The 12,085-nt window shown below is 43.6% G+C and overlaps 1 protein-coding gene across 1 annotated transcript in view; it reads right to left on the bottom strand.

Moving 5' to 3' along the window:
• Positions 1 to 6,617: 6,617 nt before the first annotated feature.
• Positions 6,618 to 12,085, bottom strand: part of LOC102253564 (aromatase) — a 71,869-nt gene continuing 66,401 nt past the window's right edge. Inside the window, exons 8-10 of the mRNA XM_005863934.2 lie at positions 11,837 to 11,999; positions 8,715 to 8,956; positions 6,618 to 7,212 (exon numbers count right to left, since the gene is read on the bottom strand). Of these exons, the coding sequence (XP_005863996.1) occupies positions 6,961 to 7,212; positions 8,715 to 8,956; positions 11,837 to 11,999 (657 nt within the window). The 3' untranslated portion in view covers positions 6,618 to 6,960. The remainder of the gene's footprint in view (positions 7,213 to 8,714; positions 8,957 to 11,836; positions 12,000 to 12,085) is intronic.

Genomic DNA, 12,085 nt, shown 5'->3' with positions numbered 1-12,085 from the left:
AAAAAAAGTAAAAAAAAAATTATGTGAAAAGTCAGTCAAGCCAGTTGGTTAATATTTTTAAAAACAAAAAATGTGAAACCTGTGAATTTAAAACAAATTAATTTGTGTCAAATAAATCTTATAAAAATACTTTGGGCCAAAGTGTGGAGAAAGCAAGTCTGTAACATCGGGTTGGCCTGAAGCATGTGTGTCATAAACCTAATGAACACACACACACACACACACACACACACACACACACACACACACACAAAAGATCAGTTTGTTACATAAGAACTGTTTCTTGATCTGCTATTGTTAGATGCTTCTAACCCAAGTGGTTTTATTGGGAATTATGCTCATAAAGGCTGAGCATTTTAATTATAATTTATAATTTAATTATAATCATAATTTAATTATACTTAGAACAAAGTATCTTAACCTAAGTAAAAACAGCAAGATGGGTCTTTCTGTGTTCACTATTGCCCAGCCTTTCCATGTGGTAGAAACAATGGACACTGGCTCCATCTCTGTGCTTCCCCTACCCTTTTACTTGCTTAGCCATGGGCAAGCATTAAACCTCTCCAGGCCTCAGTTTCCACAGTGAGCAGAGGAGGCTAAGGCAGGGGCTGAGCCATAGGTCTATATAGGTCCTTCAACTCTGAGGGTCTTTGAGGCTGGCTCTGATTCATTTGGGGGTCTAGACAGTGAAGCCTGATACTGATGGTAATTTTGAGTGAGGAGGAGAGCTGGTTGCTGATGAGAGGTTTAGGAAATCCAGCCCTGGGAGCAGATTAAAAGGGCAGAGTTTCTACCTCGGGAAGAGAATACAAAATACAGGCCTCAGTTGTGACCGTAAAATGAGCACTTGATGTTAAGAAATCTGGGTTCAAGTTTCTTATTAGATCCCCCAGCTTCTATTCTCATTCCTCTGGGAGCCATTCTCCATACAGCAGCCAGAATGATTACTTCAAAATATAAATTAGGTCATGTCACCCTCTTGCTTAAACCCTCTGGTGACTTCACGTTCCACTTACACTGCATATACCTCATTAGTGTGCTGGTAAATGTTTAACAACAGGCTTTCTTGGAAGGGAGGGAGCATCTGGGAGGAGGGAGAAGAGCCTTGATATATAGCATCTGTCAAATTTCCATGGAGTAAGTATTCCCATTAAGGCAATTGCAAAGCACCAACTTGATGTTTACAGCTCACAAAATTCCTGAAAACTCAACAGGTGACTTTCGTGAGCTGAAATGAGCCAGGACCATCATACCTCTGCTTCAAATCTAGCTTCTTACTGTGGCTGTCATGGTCCAGCATGGTCTGCTTAGTCAGCTCAGTCCGCCATAACAAAATACTATAGACCAGAGGTCCTCAAACTTTTTAAATAGGGGGCCAGTTCACTGTCCCTCAGACATTCCACACATGCGCACTGTGGGCCCGGGACGAGTCGGCTGCTAAGCAGGACAGGCAGCGGCGGCAAAAACACCCGGCGGGCCGGATAAATGTTTTCGGCAGGACCCATGTGGCCCGCGGGCCGTAGTTTGAGGACCCCTGCTATAGACTGAGTGGCTTAAACAATCAAAATTAATTTTGTTACAGTTCTGGAGGCTGGAAGCCCCACATCAAGGTCTGGCCAGTGTTATGTTTATGAGTAAAACTAGAGGCCCGGTGCACAAAAATTTGTGCATGGGGGGGTGTCCCTCAGCCCGGCCTGTACCCCCAGGGCTTGGCTTCCTCCATCTCCAGGGGCAACCCAAGGCTCCAGCTCAGTGGCCACGGCCTGCTGAAAGCAGGTATCTGGGGTTTATTTACCTTCTATAATTGAAACTTTGTAGACTGGAGTGGAGCTCAGAGCCAGCCAGGGCTTGGCTTCCTCCATCTCCAGGGGCAACCCAAGGCTCCAGCTCAGTGGCCACGGCCTGCTGAAAGCAGGTATCTGGGGTTTATTTACCTTCTATAATTGAAACTTTGTAGACTGGAGTGGAGCTCAGAGCCAGCCAGGGCTTGGCTTCCTCCATCTCCAGGGGCAACCCAAGGCTCCAGCTCAGTGGCCACGGCCTGCTGAAAGCAGGTATCTGGGGTTTATTTACCTTCTATAATTGAAACTTTGTAGACTGGAGTGGAGCTCAGAGCCAGCCAGGGCTTGGCTTCCTCCATCTCCAGGGGCAACCCAAGGCTCCAGCTCAGTGGCCACGGCCTGCTGAAAGCAGGTATCTGGGGTTTATTTACCTTCTATAATTGAAACTTTGTAGACTGGAGTGGAGCTCAGAGCCAGCCAGGGCTTGGCTTCCTCCATCTCCAGGGGCAACCCAAGGCTCCAGCTCAGTGGCCACGGCCTGCTGAAAGCAGGTATCTGGGGTTTATTTACCTTCTATAATTGAAACTTTGTAGACTGGAGTGGAGCTCAGAGCCAGCCAGGGCTTGGCTTCCTCCATCTCCAGGGGCAACCCAAGGCTCCAGCTCAGTGGCCACGGCCTGCTGAAAGCAGGTATCTGGGGTTTATTTACCTTCTATAATTGAAACTTTGTAGACTGGAGTGGAGCTCAGAGCCAGCCAGGGCTTGGCTTCCTCCATCTCCAGGGGCAACCCAAGGCTCCAGCTCAGTGGCCACGGCCTGCTGAAAGCAGGTATCTGGGGTTTATTTACCTTCTATAATTGAAACTTTGTTGCTTTGAGTGTAGCTTAGAGCCGGCCGCTGCAGGCAGGGAACCTTGGCTTCCTCCATCACTGGAGCAAGCAAGCCTCCTGCTCGTTCCAGCTCCATGGCTGTCGGCTGCCATCTTTGTTGGCAGTTAATTTGCATATCTCACTGATTAGCCAATGGGAGGCGTAGCAAAGGTATGGTCAGTTACCATGTTTGTCTATTATTAGGTAAGATAATAACAGAACCAAAGCATTGGAAATGACTGTAGAGCACTGCTGTTGTCATCCATATTAATGGATGAGTCTACTAAGGTCCAGATTGGTAAGAGGACAACATATTTTTTGTATCAGTGTTATCTATACACAACTATATCAACCTCTCATTTTACTTTGACAGTATAGACATAGGCCTTGGCTACATAGATATATATAAAATACAATAGATGGCCCAGCTGGTATGGCTCAGTTGGTTGAATGTCAACCTATGAACCCGGAGGTCACAGTTCGATTCCCAGTTAGGGCCCATGCCTGGGTTGTGGGCTCGATCCTCAGGGTGGGGCATGCAGGAGGCAACCATTCAGTTATTCTCTATTATCATTGACGAAACTTTGTAGACTGGAGTGGAGCTCAGAGCCAGCCAGGGCTTGGCTTCCTCCATCTCCAGGGGCAACCCAAGGCTCCAGCTCAGTGGCCACGGCCTGCTGAAAGCAGGTATCTGGGGTTTATTTACCTTCTATAATTGAAACTTTGTAGACTGGAGTGGAGCTCAGAGCCAGCCAGGGCTTGGCTTCCTCCATCTCCAGGGGCAACCCAAGGCTCCAGCTCAGTGGCCACGGCCTGCTGAAAGCAGGTATCTGGGGTTTATTTACCTTCTATAATTGAAACTTTGTAGACTGGAGTGGAGCTCAGAGCCAGCCAGGGCTTGGCTTCCTCCATCTCCAGGGGCAACCCAAGGCTCCAGCTCAGTGGCCACGGCCTGCTGAAAGCAGGTATCTGGGGTTTATTTACCTTCTATAATTGAAACTTTGTAGACTGGAGTGGAGCTCAGAGCCAGCCAGGGCTTGGCTTCCTCCATCTCCAGGGGCAACCCAAGGCTCCAGCTCAGTGGCCACGGCCTGCTGAAAGCAGGTATCTGGGGTTTATTTACCTTCTATAATTGAAACTTTGTAGACTGGAGTGGAGCTCAGAGCCAGCCAGGGCTTGGCTTCCTCCATCTCCAGGGGCAACCCAAGGCTCCAGCTCAGTGGCCACGGCCTGCTGAAAGCAGGTATCTGGGGTTTATTTACCTTCTATAATTGAAACTTTGTAGACTGGAGTGGAGCTCAGAGCCAGCCAGGGCTTGGCTTCCTCCATCTCCAGGGGCAACCCAAGGCTCCAGCTCAGTGGCCACGGCCTGCTGAAAGCAGGTATCTGGGGTTTATTTACCTTCTATAATTGAAACTTTGTAGACTGGAGTGGAGCTCAGAGCCAGCCAGGGCTTGGCTTCCTCCATCTCCAGGGGCAACCCAAGGCTCCAGCTCAGTGGCCACGGCCTGCTGAAAGCAGGTATCTGGGGTTTATTTACCTTCTATAATTGAAACTTTGTAGACTGGAGTGGAGCTCAGAGCCAGCCAGGGCTTGGCTTCCTCCATCTCCAGGGGCAACCCAAGGCTCCAGCTCAGTGGCCACGGCCTGCTGAAAGCAGGTATCTGGGGTTTATTTACCTTCTATAATTGAAACTTTGTAGACTGGAGTGGAGCTCAGAGCCAGCCAGGGCTTGGCTTCCTCCATCTCCAGGGGCAACCCAAGGCTCCAGCTCAGTGGCCACGGCCTGCTGAAAGCAGGTATCTGGGGTTTATTTACCTTCTATAATTGAAACTTTGTTGCTTTGAGTGTAGCTTAGAGCCGGCCGCTGCAGGCAGGGAACCTTGGCTTCCTCCATCACTGGAGCAAGCAAGCCTCCTGCTCGTTCCAGCTCCGTGGCTGCCGGCCGCCATCTTTGTTGGCAGTTAATTTGCATATCTCACTGATTAGCCAATGGGAGGCGTAGCAAAGGTATGGTCAATTACCATGTTTGTCTATTATTAGGTAAGATAATAACAGAACCAAAGCATTGGAAATGACTGTAGAGCACTGCTGTTGTCATCCATATTAATGGATGAGTCTACTAAGGTCCAGATTGGTAAGAGGACAACATATTTTTTGTATCAGTGTTATCTATACACAACTATATCAACCTCTCATTTTACTTTGACAGTATAGACATAGGCCTTGGCTACATAGATATATATAAAATACAATAGATGGCCCAGCTGGTATGGCTCAGTTGGTTGAATGTCAACCTATGAACCCGGAGGTCACATTTTGATTCCCAGTTAGGGCCCGTGCCTGGGTTGTGGGCTTGATCCTCAGGGTGGGGCATGCAGGAGGCAACCATTCAGTTATTCTCTATTATCATTGATGTTTCTATCTCTCTATCCCTCTCCCTTCCTCTCTCTCTAAAAATCAATAAAAACATATTAAAAAATATAATAGATGTTCCAAGGGAATTGGATGGATGAGGTACACTGATCCAGTCTGTTTTTCTCTACTATGCTGCTCCAGTCAGAGCAAAGTAAACAGTGTGTTAATAATCACCGAGTGGATTAACTTGGATACTTTAATTCTAAAATCCTGGCCTTGCTTTCAGAGGTCTGAATTATTTAGTTGATTGTCTAGACCTGACTACAGAAATATCAGGGCACACAGGCATATTTATATATATGTTGGGGCCATATAAATGATTCAAATATTTTAAGTTCAAATATTTCCTTTTTTACTAATGCCCATCCTTGAATTCTTAGAATACCTGCCTCTTCTTTACTTGGTTTCTAGGGTCAGTTGAGAGTATGAGCAAGCATCTATTCAGTACTGATCTTCACAGTAAATATGGGATGGATTACAAAAGAAAGAAAAAAGCCCCTTCTTTCAAGGAGCTTACATTCTCATTTTATACTCAACTGTTGCCCTATTGCCAAACAGTAGGAGGAAAAGAATATTCAGATGTTGCAGTGACAGTTGACTCAATGGCAAACATTTACATTTTGTAAATGAGTTTAATTTTTTAGCTTTTAAATGACATTCAGTTGAAACAGTCATACTATAACACAAGTGGTATTTAGAAAATTAACTGATCTATTTGATTCCCTCTAGTGAGCTACTTCCACGGTGTACATTTTATCCATGGCTACATATAACGATTCAATAAACTAGACAATTGTTCAATCTCTACAGCAACTATTAAATCTGAGGTAGGATAAATAATGGTTGCAGGGGTTCTACACTGATCACATTCTCTACTTGCCCTTGGCTTTGGGATCATAGAAAGAGAGGGGGGAAATGTTGAGGGAGAAAGATAATGCAGTGGGAGTATCACTCCATAGAAGTTTGAACCCACTGGGCTGTAGAATTAGAAATAGATTTAGAGGACTTCTCCTCCCCCACATCATTGGAATTGCTGTAAGAGTTACTGAATGCCATTATTTAAAGTTATTTCTCGGTTAGCCATACTAATGGAGCTAAGAAATAATGCACACATGAAAAAACATTTGAATTTGAAATGCATTGTGTGACTTTCTGTTCCTACAGCAGATATATGGTCCTAATTATATTTCACTTGAATAATTTCTAAGTTACCTTGTATTACCCGAATCTACATCTATTATAGAAGAAATAAGTGGCTGAAGAATGAATTGAGAGACTGAGAAAGGATAGTCTCCTATTTAACTTTTGCTATAGACAAGTCACATGTGGATAAATAAGAGTTAATTAAATACAATTCATAAGAAAAGTCAAATGCTGAATTTGTATTTTTCCAAAGACTATGAGTGCTACAGTCCCACTGAAACCAACTCAAACACTTATTCACACTAGTAGGTGTGTTTGGCTCTAGGCACCCAGACATTGGCCTGGTGTTTCTAATCGACTTGAGTGATTCTGCCCCAGGCATTCAGCTGCTCTTGGGGCAGGGCAGGGCAGTGGCGATCCCATGGGAAGCCAGTTATAAGTTTTGCTGATGATCTATCTTTTCCAACACGTGTTATGGAATTGGGCCTTTAAGACTGCAGTTTCTTCACTGACCATTTCCCCTGCAAACTCTTGGCCTCTGTGTTTTCTCTTGCTCTGTTTCTCTGGTTTGGACAAGATCAGGTGACTGATGTCTCTTAGTTTGCTGACAGCCCATAGGAGGTATGTCTGTAAAATGCCATAGATCACCGAATGTTCTCTGTGAGGATGATGCCATCTGGCAAAGATGAATGGTTTTCTTGTGAACTACTGATGAGAAGTGCTCCAGAGTAGGTACTGACCAATCTTCTTCAGCATTTGAGGCACTTGTCTGAATTTCTTGGGATAAAAATCATATCCAGGAAGTTGCTAGTCTCATCTGGGTGCACGGCCAAGTCATTTTTTACCTGCATCTCATCAACACATACTCGACCTTGTGGTGTCTGCACGTGGAATCGTCTCAGAAGTGTAACCAGGATGACTTTCATCATCACCATGGCGATGTATTTCCCTGCACAGCTACGGGGCCCAAAACCAAATGGCTGAAAATACCTGTAAGGAACCTATGAAAATGATCAGACAATTAGCCAGGGTTTTAAAGGCTAGAATCATGTAGTTGCTGTTTGATTTACCCTGAAAATACTGGCCAGTCAGAATGCTCTGGTTTGGGGTCTGAGCCATACTGCTCCTTCACTGAGATGAATGACTGTAACCCATTTAAGCTCCTTTGTCCATCCAGTTTGATTCACCCCCTGTGCTACACACCCAACCTTGGTCAGTACCCAGTTTTGATTTTCATATAAACATGCTGGGTAAAGCAATGCAGATCATTTTATTACAGCCACTGTTACTCAAGTAGCTCTCTGAGATGGCCACAACTTTACTACTCTGCAAATCACCAAGGCAAAGACTACTTTTGTGAAATGTCATATAACTTGATGACATTTAGGGAAAGATGCAGATTTCTGACCCAGTAGTGCCAAGCATCTAAATATTTTTAGTTATGCAAAAAATTAATGGGTATCACATCTTCTGTCTTGTCCACATTTGGACTTACATAGTGCCTGACATATAGTAGATTCCCACTAAGTCTTTTTTTTTTCTTAATACTCACCCAAGGATAATATTTTTTATTGATATTAGAGAGGAAGGAAAAAGGAGAGAGAGAAGCAGTGATGTGAGAAACATCGATCAGCTACCTCCTGAACATGCCCCAACTGGGGATGGAACTCATATTCTGGGTATGTGCCCTGCCTGGGAATTGAACCTGTGACCCTTTGGTGCATAGGATGACATGCTAACCAACTGAGCCACACCAGCCAGTGCCCAATAAGTTTTGTTGATCAGTTGTCAACATGGCATGGGTCGCTCATACAGAAACAGGAAAAAATTAGAGAACTGGATTATCATTTTTCTATACCATATGCAAATGGAAAAGAAGGCACTAAGGGAACGATCTGGATAATATGGGTTAAAAAATCATTGCCTGAAATTTGACAGGAAGGAAGCAGATCTCCAGTATACTCCAGTGACAGAAAAAGAAAAAGCTGAAGCTCTTCTAGTTACCGAGTCCTGTTTAGAATGAGAACTAGTGCTTGTGGGGCCCATTTGGTGACCCAAAGGCAGACTACAAAGACCAAATCTTTTGGTCTCATTTGATTTCCACCTGAAGCAGAAGTGAACTTTTTTTTGGCTTAGGTACTGCTATAGCTGAATTTACATGATGACAAAGTGATAACTTTAAATGGAAAAGTAGGTTGGTTGGGTTAAACAAAATTTGCCTAATTTTAGTCAAATTCAGGTCTTGACTTTTTCATATTTTGACCTATTATGTGGCCACCATATAGATACTTCCCTGAGCTAGAGACCCAGCATCCTTGCCTTGCAGACAAATGTGGTAGCCATCGTCCAAGCTAGGGAAAATGTGTGTTTCTGGTGAGGCTACAGAGGAGAACAAGTAAACAGAATGAAATTGTTTGTACATGATGCAAGCACAGAACCAGAGAGGATTTAACAGTTGACATTTTAAAGAGTGGCGTACTTGGTTTTAAGGAAGGGCACTTACATTTTTTGCAAAGTTTTCAAGAGTAAATTCATTAGGCTTGGGGAAAAACTCAAGTCTATGCATTCTTCCAATATTCAGGATAATATTAGTCCCCTTTTTCACTGGGTAGCCATCAATGATGTCATCCTGTAAGGCTTTACGCATGACCAAGTCCACAACAGGCTGGTACCGCATGCTCTCATAAATAAAGTTTTCCACCACTTTCAATTTCTGAATATCATCAATTCGTATATCTCTATCACCTATGGGAGCAGATAAAAAGGACAAAGAGGTAATGTTAGTTTCAACAGGAGATGGACATTAAAACTTCCATAGTTTCCACTGAATAGTTTGCTCTTGTTTGGAAAAAATTTCATATTTATAATTCTAATGCAAACAAGCAATGTTATATTTGGCCTACAGAATGTTTTATAAAAATTCAGATTTGAAGCCAATTATCTTAAAAGCTGGGGGATTTCATAGAAAAGCTGGATTTTTCTAAAAATCCAGGTAACACTGGACTCACCTCCCCGCATGGCAACAATGGGCTAAAGTTGAATGGCCGATGAGCCTTTACAGAGGCAATCCCTCTGTAGTCTCATGTAGACCAACCCAATTTGCTCCAAACATTTATCTGCCTGGCCTCTATCGTCTTTGAGTTTTGCTCCCTACTCTAAATTCTTGGGGAAATTTACTCTTCTCTAGTCAAAGCAAGACAGTGATTTTAGTCAGTTTCAATTTTCTCCTCTGGTTACCTGTGCAGTCATCTGCCCAGGACACATCACTGATGGTCCCTCCTCCCCATCTTATTAGGAACAACCTGTTGTGATAGAGTGGCAAGAATCCCCCTCCCACCACAACAAAATGGGTACCTCAGATCAGCCCTAGGTGTGCTGGGGATTGAAGGACACCCCCACGGTCTCAGACTGGCCTGACACTAGTCAGAGAAGCTTGAATTACTCCAAGAATTGGCAAAGCTTCAGAGTGTCCTCAAATGGGCTACCACTTTTTGCAGAATCCAAATTAGACCAGGGTTCTGAGGCATCCCTATCTCCTGTACAACTATGCCATGCAGGAAACGTTTCATTTGGTCAAAGAACTCTAACAGCCCGGCCCCTCACATACTGCTCCTTGTACACTCTAATGGGTCTATGGAGTGTGTTCATCTGGGATGAGGAGGTAGAAGGGAACATGATGGAGAAGGTAAGCAAAGGTGTATCCTAGGAAGGAATTACCTAGAGGCAACATGGACACATGTGCTTTTCAGAGGTCTGTTGAAGTGTCAGAGGGACATCATGGGGCACAAACACTTTTCACTTCTCAAAGAAATTGTATGAAAGGCCGTGTTCTCAAGAGTAATTCTCCCACCCCCTCCCACTTATTCCCTGAACACCTCCTATGATTCTCTCTTCACTCCACTGAGTTTGCTTGTTGAAGTCTTCTCCCACCAGTCCGTGAGTCCCATGAGTACAGGGATGACACTGGCTTGTTCACCACTGTGCTCTGCACCTGGCATAGTACCTGTAACCTAACGGGGACATTCTGGGATTTGGAACCTGGGTGCTATTCTGGCTTCTTGTTATCTAACTTGCCAGGCAGTTTCCTACCTACAGCCATGCATTTGCAGACCACTTCCCTCACATATTTAAATCTTGTCAACTATTTCAAGCAGCAATGAAATTATTTTTTTTTTAAATAGTATCTTTCCACAACCAAATAACTTGTTTCACAGGGATCGGGCAAGGTCAAGAGAGAAAAGTCTACATCATTATTGATATCTTGCCACATATGTCAGAATATGTTCCTAAAAAGATTAGCCATATGAAAGACATTCCAAGTAAGGAATTCTGTTTTCTCTCAGAAAGCAATTCTGACTTCTGTATCTGACAGCGTTTCTATGGAAGGATGGTGATGTCAGGAGCAGTGGGCAGAATGATGCTGAGGCTGGGGCAGAGAAGGGAAGAGATAGTAAAAATTGCTTGAGCAGGGGCTCAAGAGCCCTTACAGAAGAGGAGGAATGGCTCAAGGGAGGAGAGGCCAGCACCAATGGACTGGGGGAGAGGAAAGTCCATCACTCCCGTCTCTCCTCCTCCTCTGCCACCAACTGGAAATTCGTTTGTGAATGGACTGCTTAAAACCCAGAAACACTGCTATAAACAATAGCTATTTCCCTGATTGAACCCACAAGAACCTTTGTCACTGATAAGGTAGGCAAAAAATTGTGCTTGATAAAATTTTAAAAATACAAACAAATATGACCATAGAGATGTGTGTATGCGCACGTAAGAAAAAGAAAACACAGTGGTTTCCCCTGGGGAATGGGAATGAGGCTGGAGAGGAGAGTGAAGGAACTAGAGCAGTGGTTCTCAACCTTCCTAATGCCGCGACCCTTTAATACAGTTCCTCATGTTGTGGTGACCCCCAACCATAAAATTATTTTCATTGCCCTAACTGGTTTGGCTCAGTGGATAGAGCGTCAGCCTGCGGACTCAAGGGTCCCAGGTTCAATTCTGGTCAAGGGCATGTACATTGGTTGTGGGCACATCCCCAGTAGGGAGTGTGCAGGAGGCAGCTGATCGATGTTTCTAACTCTCTATCCCTCTCCCTTCCTCTCTGTAAAAAAAAAAAATCAATAAAATATATATTTTTTAAAAAATTATTTTCGTTGCTACTTCATAACTGTAATTTTACTACTGTTATGAATCGTAATGTAAATATCTCATATGCAGGATGTATTTTCATTGTTACAAATTGAACATAATTAAAGCATAGTGTTTAATCACAAAAACAATATGTAATTATATATGTGTTTTCCGATGGTCTTAGGCGACCCCTGTGAAAAGGTCGTTCGACCCCCAAAGGGGTCTCAACCCACAGGTTGTGAACCGCTGAACTAGAGGATGTCACTTTCTACTTTATACATCTATCATTTGATTTTTTTCAATGAGCATGTCATAAAATAAAACACAGAAAGAACGATATTTTTAATCTATCTGGCATTATGAAAGTGAGACAAAATAACTTGCTTTATTGTTCTCTGGGTGGATTATTACAAGATTTTGTCTGACATCAGATTTTTAGGACATAAGCTGATATTCAGAAGGAATTGTTTTCTAATTCCTTTTTATTTGATGAATTCTTACCAACAACACTCTGGATTTCCTTCATTATTGCTTCTTCAATATTAGGGTGCTTTGAAATGAGGAATAGCATGAAGAACACAGAGACAGACATGGTGTCTGGGGCTGCGATCAGCATCTCCAATATGCACTGGTTCACATTCTCTCTTGTCAGGTCACCACGCTTCTGAATAATTGAAAGAGGGGAGGAAAATTGGAAAAGTGAATAAAAATTTCACAATAGGAAGGGAGATGACACTCAAGGGTCAGCAA

This window comes from Myotis brandtii, unplaced genomic scaffold (genome assembly GCF_000412655.1).
Source record: "Myotis brandtii unplaced genomic scaffold, ASM41265v1 scaffold182, whole genome shotgun sequence".
Classification (NCBI taxonomy): Eukaryota; Metazoa; Chordata; class Mammalia; order Chiroptera; family Vespertilionidae; genus Myotis; species Myotis brandtii.
Note: the sequence above shows the minus strand (reverse complement) of the source record. Positions and strands in the feature narration are given on the sequence as shown.